The sequence below is a fragment of the Eubalaena glacialis genome, chromosome 10 (genome assembly GCF_028564815.1).
Source record: "Eubalaena glacialis isolate mEubGla1 chromosome 10, mEubGla1.1.hap2.+ XY, whole genome shotgun sequence".
NCBI classification, from domain to species: domain Eukaryota; kingdom Metazoa; phylum Chordata; class Mammalia; order Artiodactyla; family Balaenidae; genus Eubalaena; species Eubalaena glacialis.
In genome coordinates, this window is record NC_083725.1 from 25989439 (window position 1) to 26005461 (window position 16023).

Consider the following 16023-nt stretch of genomic DNA (forward strand, 5'->3'; position numbering starts at 1 on the left):
CTTCTCTGTCTGGTTTATTTTAATTTTACCTCTTATCCTGGCTTGTAGCTTTACGGGACCAGTAAAGAACATCTTTGTTTTTTCCTCCTGTGTAACCAATTGAGAAATGAAAGGAAAGATAAATGAATATCAGATTGTCAACTTAACTACTGAGAAAACATGGAAGATCATGGCTTTGGATCTGTAGCCAAGTGGACTTATTAATAATTCACCTATGAATTAGACATACTGTCCTTTACACTGGTACAACTGGAGACTTTTCCTATAGAGGCAGAGGCTGCCCCTATAACAGAGGACATGAGGAAGCATAAATTAGATTCTGCAAACCAGCGGGATTTGAGAAAGAGAGAGGAAAGGGCTCACCCAAGCAGGTTTGGCTCCAGGCTAACCAATCAGCTGAGGTATGCCTTCTCTCCTGGGGAGTTGGAAGTGAAGGAATGGAGAAAAGCGAGGTTTGTTCTTCTTATTACTTTCACTCCTATAGAGATTCTCTCCATTCCTAGGGAAATACAAAAAATGGGGCCTAAGTGTTCCTCCAACACCCTAAAAGTTCATTATATAGTTGTTTTTTTCTGATGCGGACCATTTTTAAAGTCTGTATTGAATTTGTTACAATATTGCTTCTGTTTTATGTTTTTGTTTTTTGGCCGCAAGGCATGTGGGATCTTAGCTCCCCCCGACCAGGGATCGAACCCGCACCCCCTGCACTGGAAGGTGAAGTCTTAACCACTGGACCACCAGGGAAGTCCCAGTATATAGTTTTTATTTTTTTAATAGATCTTTATTGGGGTATAATTGCTTCACAATACTGTGTTAGTTTCTGTTGTACAACAAAGTGAATCAACCATATGCATACATATATCCCCATATCCCTTCCCTCTTGAGCGTCCCTCCCACCATCCCTATCTCACGTCTCTGGGTCATTGCAAAGCACCTACCTGATCTCCCTGTGCTATGCTGCTGCTTCCCACTAGCTATTTACATTTGGTAGTGTATACATGTCGATGCTACTCTCACTTCGCCCCAGCTTCCCCCTCCCCTCCCCCATGTCCTCAAGTCCATTCTCTATGTCTACGTATTTATTCCTGCCTTGCCACTAGGTTCATCAGTACCATTTTTTTTCCCTTTAGATTCCACATATATGTGTTATCATACGGTATTTGTTTTTCTCTTTCTGACTTACTTCACTCTGTATGACAGACTCTAGGTCCATCCACCTCACTACAAATAACTCAGTTTCATTTCTTTTTATGGCTGAGTAATATTCCATTGTATATATGTGCCACATGTTCTTTATCCATTCATCTGTCAATGGACATTTAGGTTGGTTACATGTCCTGGCTATTGTAAATAGTGCTGCAATGAACATTGTGGTGCATGTCTCTTTTTGAATTATGGTTTTCTCAGGGTATATGCCCAGTAGTGGGATTGCTGGGTCATAGGATAGTTCTATTTTTAGTTTTTTAAGGAATCTCCATACTGTTCTCCATAGTGGTTGTATCAGTTTGCATTCCCACCAACAGTGGAGGAGGCTTCACTTTTCACCACACCCTTTCCACCATTTATTGTTTCTAGATTTTTTTTAAATTAATTAATTTATTTATTTATGGCTGTGTTGTGTCTTCGTTTCTGTGCAAGGGCTTTCTCTAGTTGTGGCAAGAGGGGGCCACTCTTCATCGCAGTGCTCAGGCCTCTCACTATCGCGTCCTCTCTTGTTGCGGAGCACAGGCTCCAGATGCGCAGGCTCAGTAATTGTGGCTCATGGGCCCAGTTGCTCCGCGGCATGTGGGATCTTCCCAGACCAGGGCTCGAACCCGTGTCCCCTGCATTGGCAGGCAGATTCTCAACCACTGCGCCACCAGGGAAGCCCATGTTTCTAGATTTTTTGATAATGGTCATTGTGACTGGTGTGAGGTGATACCTCATTGTAGTCTTGATTTGCATTTCTCTAATAATTAGTGATGTTGAGCATCTTTTCATGTGCCTCTTGGCCATCTGTATGTCTTCTTTGGTGAGATGTCTATTTAGGTCTTTCACCCATTTTTTAGTTGAATTGTTTGTTTTTTTGATATTGAGCTCCATGTACTGTTTGTATATTTTGGAGATTAATCCTTTGTCCATTGGTTCATTTGCGAATATTTCCTCCCATTCTGAGGGTGGTCTTTTCATCTTGTTTATGGTTTCCTTTGCTGTGCAAAAGCTTTTAAGTTTCATTAGGTCCCATTTGTTTATTCTTGTTTTTATTTACATTTCTCTAGGAGGTGGGTCAAAAAAGATCTTGCTGTGATTTATGTCATAGAGTGTTCTACCTATATTTTCCTCTAAGAATTTTATAGTGTCTGGTCTTACATTTAGGTCTTTAATCCATTTTGAGTTTATTTTTGTGTATGGTGTTGGGGAGTGTTCTAATTTCATTCTTTTACATGTAGCTGTCCAGTTTTCCCAGCACCACTTTTTGAAGAGGCTGTCTTTTCTCCATTGTATATCCTTGCCTCCTTTGTCATGAATTAGGTGACCATATGTGCGTGGGTTTATCTCTGGGCTGTCTATCCTTTACCATTGATCTATATTTCTGTTTTTGTGCCAGCACCATACTGTCTTGATTACTGTGGCTTTGAAGTATAGTTTGAAATTGGGAGCTTGATTCCTCCAACTCCGTTTTTCTTTGTCAAGATTGCTTTGGCTATTTGGGGTCTTTTGTGTTTCCATATGAATTGTAAAATTTTTTGTTCTAATTCTGTGAAGAATGCCCTTGGTAGTTTGATAGGGATTGCATTGAATCTGTAGATTGCTTTGGGTAGTATTGTCATTTTCACAATATTGATTCTTCCATTCCAAGAACATGGTGTATTTCTCCATCTGTTTATGTCATCTTTGATTTCTTTCATCAGTGTGTTATAGTTTTCTGAGTAAGTCTTTTGTCTCCTTAGGTAGGTTTATTCCTAGGTATTTTATTCTTTTTGTTGTGATGGTAAATGGGAGTGTTTCCTTAATTTCTCTTTTTGATTTTTTTGTTGTTAGTGTATAGGAATGCCAGAGATTTCTGTGCATTAATTTTGTATCCTGAAACCTTACCAATTTCATTGATTAGTTCTAGTAGTCTTCTGGTTGCATCTTTAGGACTCTCTATGTATAGTATCATATCATCTGCAAACAGTGACAGTTTTACTTCTTCTTTTCCAATTTGTATTCCTTTTATTTCTCTTTCTTCTCTGATTGCCATGGCTAGGACTTCCAAAACTATGTTGAATAAGAGTGATGAGAGTGGACATCCTTGTCTTGTTGCTGATCTTAGTGGAAATGCTTTCAGTTTTTCACCATTGCTTATGCTGTTTGCTGTGGGTTGGTCATATATGGCCTTTATTATGTTGAGGTAGGTTCCCTCCATGCCCATTTTCTGGAGAGTTTTTATCATAAATGGGTGTTGAATTTTGTCAAAAGCTTTTCTGCATCTATTGAGATGATCATATGGTTTTTATTCCTTAATTTGTTAATATGGTGTATCACATTGATTGATTTGTGTATATTGAAGAATCCTTGCATCCATGGGATAAATCCTACTTGATCATGGTGTATGATCCTTTTAATATGTTGTTGGATTCTGTTTGCCAGTATTTTGTTCAGGATTTTTGCATCTATGTTCATCAGTGATATTGGTCTATAATTTTCTTTTTTTGTGATATCTTCTTCTGGTTTTCATATCAGGGTGATGGTGGCTTCGTATAATGAATTTGGGAGTGTTCCTCCCTCTGCAATTTTTTGGAAGAGTTTGAGAAGGATGGGTGTTAGCTCTTCTCTAAATGTTAGATGGAATTCGCCTTTGGAGCCATCTGGTCTTGGACTTTTGTTTGTTGGAAAATTTTAAATTATGGTTTCAATATCATTACTTGTGATAGGTCTGTTTATATTTTCTAATTCTTCCTGGTTCAGTCTTGGAAAATTGTACCTTTCCAAGAATTTGTCCATTTCTTTGTGGTTGTCCATTTTATTGGCATATAGTTGTTTGTAGTAGTCTCTTATAATCCTTTGTATTTCTATGGTGTCAAATGTGATTTATCCTTTTTCATTTCTAATTTTATTGATTTGCGTCCTCTCCCTTTTTTTCTTGATGAGTCTGGCCTTATCAATGTTGTTTATCTTCTCAAAGAACCAGCTTTTAGTTTTATTGATCTTTGCTATTGTTTTCTTCATTTCTATTTCATTTATTTCTGCTCTGATCTTTATGATTTCTTTCCTTCTACTGACTTTGGGTTTTCTTTATTCTTCTTTCTCTAGTTGCTTTAGGTGTAGGGTTAGATTGTTTATTTGAGATTTTTCTTGTTTCTTGAGGTGAGATTGAATTGCTATAAACTTCCTTCTTAGAACTGATTTTGCTGTGTCCCACAGGTTTTGGGTCATTGTGTTTTCGTTGTCATTTGTTTCTATGTATTTTTTTATTTCTTCTTTGACTTCTTCAGTGATCTCTTGGTTATTTAGTAGTGCACTGTTTAGCCTCCATGTATTTATGTTTTTTACAGTTTTTTTCCTGTAATTGATTTCCAATCTCATAACGTTGTGGTCAGAAAAGATGCTGCATATGATTTCAATTTTCTTAAATTTTCAGAGGCTTGATTTGTGTCCCAAGATGGGATCTATCCCGGAGAATGTTCCGTGTGCACTTGAGAAGAAAGTGTATTCTGCCACTTTTGGGTGGAATGTTCTATAAATATCAATTAAATCTATCTGGTATATTGTGTCATTTAAAACTTGTGTTTCCTTATTTATTTTATGTTTGGATGATCTGTCCATTGGTGTAAGTGGGGTGTTAAAGTCCCCCACTATTATTGTGTTACTGTCTATTTCCCCTTTCATGGTTGTTAGCATTTGCCTTATGTATTGAGGTGCTCCTATGTTGGGTGCATAAACAGTTACAATTGTTATATCTTCTTTTTTAGATTAATCTCTTGATCATTATGTAGTGTCCTTCCTTATCTCTTGTAACAGTCTTTATTTTATAGTCTATTTTATCTGATACGAGTATTGCTACTCCAGCTTTCTTTTGATTTCCATTTGCATGGAATATCTTTTTCCGTCCCTTCACTTTCAGTCTTTATGTGTCTCTAGGTCTGAAGTGGGTCTCTTGTAGACAGCGTATATGGGTCTTGTTTTTTGTATCCATTCAGCCAGTCTGTGTCTTTTTGGGGGGGGGCCTTTAATCTATTTACATTCAAGGTTATTGATATGTATGTTCCTATTACCATTTTCTTAATTGTTTTGGGTTTGTTTTTGTGGGTCTTTTTCTTCTCTGTGTTTCCCGCCTAGAGAAGCTTCTTTAGCATTTGTTGTAAAGCTGGTTTGGTGGTGCTGAATTCTCTTAGCTTTTGCTTTTCTGAAAAGCTTTTGACTTCTCCATTGAATCTGAATGAGATCCTTGCCGCTTAGAGTAATCTTGGTTTTAGGTTTTTCTCTTTCATCACTTTAAGTATTTCCTGCCACTCCCTTCTGGCCTGCAGAGTTTAAGCTGAAAAATCCCGCTGATAACCTTATTGGGATTCCTTTGCATGTTATTTATTGTTTTTCCCTTGCTGCTTTTAATATTTTTTCTTTGAATTTAATTTTTTTTAGTTTGATTAATATGTGTCTTGGTGTGTTTCTCCTAGGGTTTATCCTGTATGGACTCTCTGTGCTTCCTGGACTTAGGTGACTATTTCCTTTCCCATGTTAAGGAAGTTTTCAACTATAATCTCTTCAAATATTTTCTCAGATGCTTTCTTTTTCTCTTCTTCTTCTGGGACCCTATAAGTTGAATGTTGGTGCATTTAGTGTTGTCCCAGAGGTCTCCGAGATTGTCTTCAATTCTTTTCATTCTTTTTTCTTTATTCTGCTCCTTGGCAGTTATTTCCACCATTTTGTCTTCCAGCTTACTTATTCGTTCTTCTACCTCAGTTATTCTGTTATTGATTCCATCTAGTGTATTTTTCATTCCAGTTATTATGTTGTTCATCTTTGGTTTTTTGTTCTTTAATTCTTCTAGATCTTTGTTAAACATTTCTTGTATTTTCTCAATCCGTGTCTCCATTCTATTTCTGAGATTCTAGATCATGTTTACTATCATTACTCTGAATTCCTTTTCAGGTAGATTGCCTATTTCCTCTTCATTTATTTGGTCTTGTAGGTTTTTACCTTGCCCTTTCATCTGTGACATATTTTTTTGCTGTCTCATTGGTTTTTATTTTCCTTTTTTTAATGAGTGTGATTGTGTTCCTGTCTTCCTGGTTGTTTGGCCTGTGGCTTCCAACACTGCAGTTTGTAGGCTGTTGGGTAGAGCTGGGTCTTGGTGCTGAGGTGAGGACCTCCAGGGGACGTCACTCTGATGAATATTCCCTGGGGTCTGAGGTTCTCTGTTAGTTCAGTGGTTTGGACTCAGAGCTCCCACTGCAGGAGCTTTGGCTCGACCCCGGCTCATGAACCAAGATCCCACAAGTTCTGCGGGATGGTAAAAAAAACAGTAGAAAAAAGGTTGGAACGGCCTTGGCTGTGGAGGGTGGGGCCTAAGCAGGGGTGATGTTTGGGCAGTGAGTGGGCCTATGCTTAGGACCAACAGGGCTGGGAAAGGCTGTGGTGGGGTGCAGGGTGTGGCTTAGGCTCAACAGAGCAGAAGGGGCTCAGGAGTGCCTCCTGTCCCTGGTCTTAGAGGGTGGGGGACCCCCCTCTCTGGGAGCCCAACAGGCTTCCTGGGCTTGAGTGGATGCGGCAAATGCCCTCCGCTCCTCTCCTGCTCCTCCGGTCCCGGAGGTCCCTTTCCACCTGCCTCTGCTGATCTCCCCGGCCTCCCTCATATGCCCCCAGGGCCCATGAGGCCTGGAGGGGGCTTTGGAGGGTGGGGGACTGGCCTGGGAGGTCAGCAGGCTCCCTGTGCCCAAGTGGGAGGGACAAATGCCCTCTGCTCCTTTCCTGCTCCTCTGGTCCTGAGGGCTCCTCCTGCCTGCCTATCCTTCTCTCCCAGCCTCCCTCCTACTCCCCCAGGACCAACCCAGCCTGGAGGGGACCTTTGAGAGCATAGGACCCGGCCTGAGAACCGGGCAGACTTCCCCAGCCAATGCAGTAGGGGAAATGCTGGGCCCACTCCCCCCTGATCCGAGCCCCTGAGGGTCCCTCCAGGCGTGGGAACCCCTCTCCCCTCTCAGCCACCCCTCAGCGGTGCTGGTCCTGTCCAACCTCCACTTCTCCTGCCCGCCTCAGTCCCCCCACATCGTACCATCCTCCTTGGGTGTTGGGCTCCCCGACCAGAGTCTGGCAGGTGCCCCAGTTGTGGGGAGATGCGAACTCTGCATCTTCCCACACCGCCGTCTTGACTCTGTCCCCCTCTATAGTTTTTAATTAAAGCTTGTAAAGAGGGGAAAACTTACCTCTAGTTGCACTGAAAATCTGCTGTAATTGTTATCTCCATTTGGTGTCTCTGGAAGCATATACTTTTTTTTCCAGTTTTTTTAAAAAAATTGAAGTATAATTGACTTACAGTATTATATTAGTTTCAGGTGTACAGGATAGTAATTTGATATTTTTATATGTTGTAAGAGGATTACCATGATAAGCCTAGTTACCATATGTTGCGATACAGAATATAGTCAATAATATTGTAATGCTACACATTATATCCCCATGACTAATTTATTTTATAAGTTTGGAAGTTTGTACCTCCTAATCTCCCTAACCTATTTCACTCATCCTTCCATCCACCTCCCCATTGGAACCACCAGTTCTCTGTATCTGAGTCTGCTTCTGTTTTGTTATGTTTTTTCATTTGTTTTGTTTTTTTTAGATTCCACACACAAGTGAGATCATAACATCTTACAGAAAAACCCGAACGAACTTTTTTGGCCAACCCAATGTTTGTCTTTCTTGTCTGACTTATTTCACTTAGCATAATACACTCTAGGTTCATCCCTGTTGTCGCAAATGGCAAAATTTCCTTCTTTTTTATGGCTGAATAATGTGTGTGTGTATATGTGTGTGTGTGTTTGTGTGTGTGTGTGTATCTCACATTTTCTTCATCCATTAATGGACATTTAGGTTGCTTCCATGTCTTGGCTGTTGTAAATAATGCACATGAGGGAGCACATATCTTTTCAAGTTAGTGTTTATTCCTTTGAATAAATACCCAGAAGTGGAATTGTTGGATCATATAGTAGTTCTATTTTTAATTTTTTGAGGAACTTTCATACTGTTTTCCTTAGTGGCTGAACCAATTTACATTCCTACCAACAGCACGCAAGGTTGCATTTTTCCCATATCCATGCCAACACTTGTTATTTCTTTTCTTTTTGATAATCGCCATTCTGACAGGTTGAGGTGATACCTCATTGTGTAGCAATCACCTATTCTATGCTAGGCCTGAGGTAGGTACTATAGTAAGTAAGTTTTTCCTTATGAGGAATAGCCAGGTCCTCAGGAATAGATATACATATGACTACTATTGTTCTTGTTGTGCTAGCTGTCTTATTTTGGTTATCTGTGTATATGAATCTGGTGATTTATTTTGCTTAAGGAGGAAAGCCCAGGACATAAATAAATGGAATTTAGGAAGCCTTCTCTCCAAAAATGTAAGATACACCACCTATTTTTTCAAATATATTATTTATGATGAATTTATTCATTCATTTATTCACCCCAAAATATTTGTGGAATATAATCTACTAGACAGAATCTAACAAGTAAATAAGGATAAAATCCAAAAAAAAATTTTTTTTTTTAAAGTTTTTTTTTTAAGGAACTCCTTTATTTATTTATTTATTTTTTGGCTGTGTTGGGTCGTCTTCGTTTCTGTGCAAGGGCTTTCTCCAGTTGCGGCAAGGGGGGGCCACTCCTCATCGCGGTGTGTGGACCTCTCACCATCGCGGCCTCTCCTGCTGCGGAGTGCAGGCTCCAGACGCGCAGGCTCAGCAGCCGTGGCTCACGGGCCTAGTCCCTCCGCGGCATGTGGGATCCTCCCAGACCAGGGCTCGAACCCGTGTCCCCTGCATTGGCAGGCAGATTCTCAACCACTGCGCCACCAGGGAAGCCCCCAAAATTTTTTATTTAAGCTAAAATGTTTCATTACGTATGTAGCCTTATCATGTACAAAGGAAAACTTAATTTTACTGAGGTGGTTTGTGACTGATCTTGCTTTGAGAGTCCTTTTTTGGATGGTGGTGGATTTCACTTCACAGTACCTACAAACAAATGAAGCCACAGTGTGATAAATGAGAGCTGATAGCAAGTGGTCTCAGTGCAGACACATAAGCATGATCATATTATCTCATAGGTGTTTAAGCTATTGAATATTCAGTGATGGCTAAAGTGCCTCTAATTGGGCATCTGTTGTTCATTTTCAAGCTTATTTTTCTGTTATGCAATGTATATTTTGCTCTCTTTTATGGCATTTGGCAATGTGCTTAGACCATTAAACTAAAAGATGCCTTCTCTTTTAATTTTACATTCCTCTTGAGCTCAGCCAGATAAAACCATTGAAAAATCATCTGTATTTGGGGGTGAAGAGGAAGAGAGGGCAGAATCTATTATTCAGCTGTTGAGACCTAGTTTTGTAAGGTAGAGTTGTGTTTGAAAGGTGGAATTTGCTGACGCTGTGCTCTAGAGTAGATTTGTTTGTGGTGTTTTCTTATAAACTTTTAATCGGATCTAATTTTGCTTGTTTCACATAGGCAATACTGTAGACAAGTTCCCAGGTATGTCCCCTAAATGTATTCATGGTATCTGATCAACTAGGAAAGTTTTCACACTAGAAACATCAAATGATGCTCAGCTTCTTACACCATCTCTCAGAAGCAGTGAGAAATAAGTTCCTTGGGCCCCAGTGATATTTAGCTGCTGCATCTACTACTTGCAGATCACTGTTATATGCCATAAGGTACCATCTCAACTTCATGTATGAGATTTTTTTCCCCCTCTTGATAAGACTATTAAGGCCTGTACTTTAGGAAATTGCTTCTGACTGTAGGACAAGGGAGCAGAGCTCGTTTTCTTTCTTTAGTCATTTTCACATGGGCGGTCCTATGTCCTGTGTATTGATTCCAGAGTGTGTTGTTACTGCCATTGTCTCCTCCCTTTGAGTTTCACAAGACTTGGTAATCTTGAGATTCCAGTTTTCAAAGAATTTAGCAAATGAATTCATGGCTCCTAGTGTTGGGAAACTGGTTTGTTGTGGTCCTTGATTTTAACTTTTCTTAAAGGATGGAAACTAAGCAGACTTATGTAGTATAGGTAGGAGATTTAAAGGTCACTGACAGCAGCTGTTGGTCTCCAACACACCCAAGGCAAAATTCCTATTAATTCCTCTGCTTTGGAAAAATATGGTATACCACAAGCTTCTCTTTCAGCTACTTTTCAGCTTAGGAAAATATACTTCTGGGAGTATCATCTTTTGTAGAGGGACAAAAAGTTATATTTGTTTTACTAAAAATGTTCAGGGTTCCTCTTCTCCCTCACAATGGACTAGTTATCTCATGATATGGTGGGATTCTATATTTATAAATCCAGGGAACGTATGTTAACAGACATTTTTGATATTGTTGTATTTCTTCCTTTGTAAGTAGTTTGTAGCTTCAGTCTTGTATCCTTGCAGTTGTGTCTGTCTCCCTTTTTCCTTTTCTCCTTTCTCACGTGTCCAAACATGGCAGACATGGCCATGATGAGGTACGTGGAATCACTTGTTTGCTATTTAAAATAAAAAGCAAACTTACTTCATTTTGTTACCGAACCAAACTTGGGTCTGCTTGCCCGCATGCAGTAAAGCCAATCTACTGACACTGGATTGTGGTGAGGGAAAGGGCAGCATTTATTGTAAAGGTGCCAATACAAGGAGGATGGGTGGCTCATGCTCTAAAACCCTAAAGTCTCCGAAGGGTTTCAGAAAAGCTTTTTTAAAGGCAAGGTGAGGGAGGGGTGTCCCAGGATATGTGATCAGCTTCTGCACAATTCTCTGATTGATTGATGGTGATCAATCCTTAGGTGCCAGAAGGTTTGGAGGCTACGTGCTCATAATCATTAAGTAGTTAATTTCTTCCTTTGGTGGTGGTTTTAGCATGTAAAAAACTCAGGAAATATGCGTCAGATACTATTATCTTGGTACTTCAGAGGGGAGCTAAGGCAGAGGATATGGGGGAGGGGTCTGTCCCAGGAAGCCCCCATAGGGTCCTGCTCAGTTACAGGTGGGTCCCTTTAGGGCAAGATTTAGATTTGGCAGGCTATGGGAAACAGGTGGACTTCTTTCTAGTCTGCTAAATTCTCAGGTATGAAATATTTTCTCCAGCTAAGTATAGTCACTTCTGTCCTCTCAGCTTTCATCATTCTGTATAAATCACACATCATTCTTTACCTCTTATTGTCTCTTGTTGATATACCCTCAAGGGTTTCAAAAGGTTAAAGGTCTCAGCCTATTTTTAACCAATAAGGATCAGGATTAAGTTTGTCTTCTTTCTCAGAAGTGTTCCCAGTAGCAATATATTTTTTCATTTTCCTGTTTAGCCAACATGGAGGAGATCTGTTTCATGTACTTTCTGTTATGCATCTTATCTTTTTTTTCTTTTCTTTTTTTTTTGGCTGTGCCATGCGGCATGTAGGATCTTAGTTCCTCGACCAGGGATTGAACCTGTGCCCCCTGCATTGGGAGCCCAGAGTCCTAACCACTGGACCGCCAGGGAAGTCCCTGCATCTTATCTTTACTTGAGTAAATACTTTAGTGATAGCTGTGTCTGGGTTTTTTTTTCTGTTGTATTTTGGTTGTGTTAAAGGTTTTATAAGATCAGAATGTCTAGGGTTTTTTGTTTGTTTGCTTTGAACTGAACATTATCCTCAGTCACACCCCATTGTTGCAGGAGAAGGGGGTGTGAGAGAATGGTCATGTCCCAGGTCTTGGGTGAGTTCCTGGGATGGGCTACCAAGTGAGGATTCTTGGCTTCACGTAGGAAAGAATTCTAGGGCGAGCCATAGTAAATGAAAGTTTGTTTAGAGAGAGACACATTCCATAGACAGAATGTAGTCAGTCTCAGAAGGTGAGACCGGGGTCCCAGGCTGTGGGGGTGGTTAGTTTTTATGGGATGGGTAATTACATATGCTAACGAGTGGGAGGAATATTCTAACTGTTTGGAGAAGGGATGGAGATTTCCAGAAACTGGGCCACAGCCCACTTTTTGGCCTTTTATGGTCAGCCTGGGAACCATCATTGTGCCTATGGGTGTGTCATTTAGCATGCTAATGCGTTACAATAAGCTAATGCATTATAATAAGGCTCAAGGTCTACTGAAGTGAAATCTTCTGCCATCTTGGGCCTAATTGGTTATAACCAATTAGGCGGATTAGTTTTTATTGTATCCTCAATGGCTGTGTCATTCTTTTAATGATTGTGTCCCTGCCCCCTTCCCTCTTGTCTTACCATGAGCTTGCTGGGAACTTGATCTTTATTGACTCTGCCATCTCAGAAAATAAAGAATATAGGTAAAGCAAAAAAGAATAATTGGAAAAAGCTCCTGTGGAGCAAAGCTGTCAGAGGGCAGAATGATTCAGCAGTTGCTGGCAAGCATTATTTATTGTGAATCCTTAGTGAATTTTTGAAAAAAAATCTTTTTTTTTTTTGGCCTTTAACAAGCATTATATATTTTTAAAATATATTTATTTATTTATTTATTTATTTTTAGCTGTGTTGCATCTTTGTTGCTGCGCATAGGCTTTCTCTAGTTGCAGTGAGTGAGGACTACTCTTCATTGCGGTGCATGGGCTTCTCATTGCAGTGGCTTCTCTTGTTGCAGAGCATGGGCTCTAGGCACGCGGCCTTCTGTAGTTGTGGCACGTGGGCTCAGTAGTTGTGGCTCGCGGGCTCTAGGGCGCAGCCTCAGTAGTTGTGGTGCACAGGCCACTGCTCCGCGGCATGTGGGATCTTCCTGGACCAGGGATCGAACCCGTGGCCCCTGCATTGGCAGACGGATTCTTAACCATTGCGCCACCAGGGAAGTCCCACAAGCATTATATTTCAGATACAGATACTGTGATGATATTGATAATACTTTATTTTTATGATGGAATATTTTAAGGAAAATTTGATTTTCATAGAAAATGTACATTTAATTTTATAAATAAAAGTCATTTCCTTAAATTCACAAAAACTCCCCAGAGAGGGGAGAGAGTCTGGAAATGGAGTTAATAATTAATCCTGCCTACATGAGGAAGCCTCCATAAAAATCCCAGTAGTATAGAGAGATTCCAGGTTGATGAACACGTGGAGGTGCTGGGAGAGTGGTGTGCCCAGAGAGGGCATGGGTGTTCTGTACTCCTTACCTTGTCCTATACATCTCTTGCATCTGATGTTCATCTGTATGCTTTATCATATCCTTTTATAATAAACTAATAAACAGTAAGTAAACTGTCTTCCTGAGTTCTGTGAGCTTCTCTAGTAAATCAATAATGATCATCAATAATAATCATTAATAAGCATTCTGTACATTTTCTAACATAATTCCCATAACATTTGGATTATTTGGTAGTGTATTTTTCTTCCTTGAAACTTGGCTTTTATATTTCAGCAAAATGTTTCCACATTAATTAGTGTCATGTTTGTATTTGTCTTGTCAGTTCTAATCATTTGTTTAAACTGAGATTTCCCTATTTTAAAATCATTATTCTGTTGATAGAAGAGGATGTGTTTGAATTTCACAAATATATATGTATTTTGTATTTTTAAAACATGTGGAATATTAATTAGCCAGAAACTGTAATCTCTAGGTGGGCAGAGAATATGTCTCTTATTCACCATTGGAGTCTTTGATGCCTCACACAGTGATTAATAAATATTTGTCTAATGAATGAGTTATAGTCTAGTCTCTCAGAATATTTTCCCATCAAGAGTTTTCACCCAGACAGTTTTCATTCCTTTAAGCCACAACTGATCATCTCTAATAATGTAATTAATAAATACACTATTATTTTTTCTTATGTGTGGACCTTAGTGTCTATTCAGAAAATTGAAACCTATATATAATGGCTTAAAAATGGGCCACAGTGGGGTTTTCTCCCCTTTTCCCAACATTTTATTATGAAAATTTTCATACCATAAAGTTGATAGTATTATACAGCAAATCCCTATATACTCACCACCTGATGCTACAGTTAACATTTTAATATACTTGCTTTATTAAATATCTATTCATCTAACCACCCTCTGTCTGTCTGTCAGTCCATCTTCTTTTATTTATACGTTTCAGGGAAGTTTCACGCCCAGAACTTCAGAATTTATCTACAGTGTTTATAAAATAGAATGCTTTTGGAGTATGACTATTTGAAATTATATATGTCATCATTTGGAACAGATAATTGTTTGGAAAATTAAATTCTATCATCTTTATTTTCCATACTTAGATTGGAATGGCAGATGAGAAAGGGAAAAAACCAGCTTAGATCTGTATAATTTTGTATAGTTTACAAAGAATTTTCATGTGCATTATCTAACTTGATCCAATATTATTATTAATAATAGTAAGTAACAGTTACTGAATGCTTTCTTTGGTGCCAGGTACTGTGCTAAGTTTACCTTTAGTGAAGGTACTATGCTAAATTATGTTCATCCCACTGATATTTGGTTGTCATATTTATTTTTCAGATGGATTGATTTGTTCATTTAAATATTTTTTAGCCCTGTCACACGCCTTTTTTAAATTCACATTTGTTAGCTGCTGCTATGTTTAGACTGAAATCATCAGTGTTTGGGTTCCTGAGCACAAAAACATTTTCTTGGCTGTTGTACCTTTATATGTTGCTATTTATAATATTTGATCGTAATTTAGGAAGAATTGCTGAAAATCCTCCTGTGTTCTTTGTTTATCTCTTGTAAATCAGTCTCTAAAATCCAAAATGTTGCATGACTTTAAAGGCAAAATGGATTATATGAGAATCTGCATCTAATAGTTACTTTCCCTTATATTATGAATTATTAATATTTCTATGAATAATAATAGTGTTTTTTGTATTTATGATGTGCCAGATACTGTAATTTATATCCATTTAACAATCCTGTAAGAGTTGAAGAAACTGGACACAGAAGGGTTAAATGACTTGTCCTGAGTCATATGGCCAGTAAATGAAAAAGCCAGGATATGAATGTATCAGCTCCTAAGTCCTTGTGTTTGACCACTACCCTAGTGTTTTGCATAGTATATGTATGCTCCTCAGACCATCCGCATCATAATTTCCTTAGGTGACTGTTAGAAATGCAGATTCCTGAGCCTCATGATACACCTACTGAGTCTCTCTGTGGATTAAATATATTTTTTAGTCATTCAGTTGATTCTTATGTACACTAAAGTTTGAGAACCTCTGTGCTATGCCATCCTATAAGCATTACCATGTTTTAATCTCTATTAGCCTAGAAAGATATCCAGAATCAATGAATCGTTCTTATTCTTGGAGTACATGACATTTTGGATTGATCTTTATGCTTTTGTCTTTACTTCAAGATTGTCATGGATTTTAAGCACCCAGATGGTGTCATAGTGCCCATTATGCTGCCTTGTAGGAGTTTGCTGGTGATGACAGGAGAATCTAGATACCTTTGGACCCATGGGTATGTACTGAAATGACCTTGATGACAGGATACCTTTTGCTTTGTGGGAGTTCTCATTCTTTTCTTCCTGAGCCACCAGAACCATGCTCCAGGCTTGCACATTGAGGCTTCTGGGTTTAAAACCCCAGGGACATCTATGGCTTTTTTTAAACTTTTTATTTTGGAAAAAATTCAAATTTAAAGAAAAGTTGTAAGCATAGTATGGTGAATTCCCTTCACCTGTCACATAGATTTACCAATTGTGAATATTTTGCTGTGCGTTTTCTCTCTCACATGTTATCATTATTATTATTTTTGCTGAATCATTTGAGAGTAAGTTGCAGCCATCATGACTCTTTACCCTTACATGCTTCATTGCATATTTTTAAAGAGCAAGGACATTGTCTGTATCAGGGGTTGGCAAACAATGGCTCGTAAGTCAAATTCAGCCCTTATTT

At 39.0% G+C, this 16023-nt stretch overlaps 1 protein-coding gene across 4 annotated transcripts in view; it reads left to right on the forward strand.

The window, feature by feature from the left end:
• Positions 1-16023, forward strand: part of ALKBH8 (alkB homolog 8, tRNA methyltransferase) — a 253312-nt gene that overhangs the window by 204997 nt on the left and 32292 nt on the right. For 3 of the 4 annotated variants that reach the window (XM_061202589.1, XM_061202588.1, XM_061202591.1), the window contains one exon: positions 15480-15586. The exons of the other annotated variant lie outside the window; for it this stretch is intronic. In XM_061202589.1, the coding sequence (XP_061058572.1) occupies positions 15480-15586 (107 nt within the window). The remainder of the gene's footprint in view (positions 1-15479; positions 15587-16023) is intronic. 4 annotated transcript variants of the gene reach the window in all.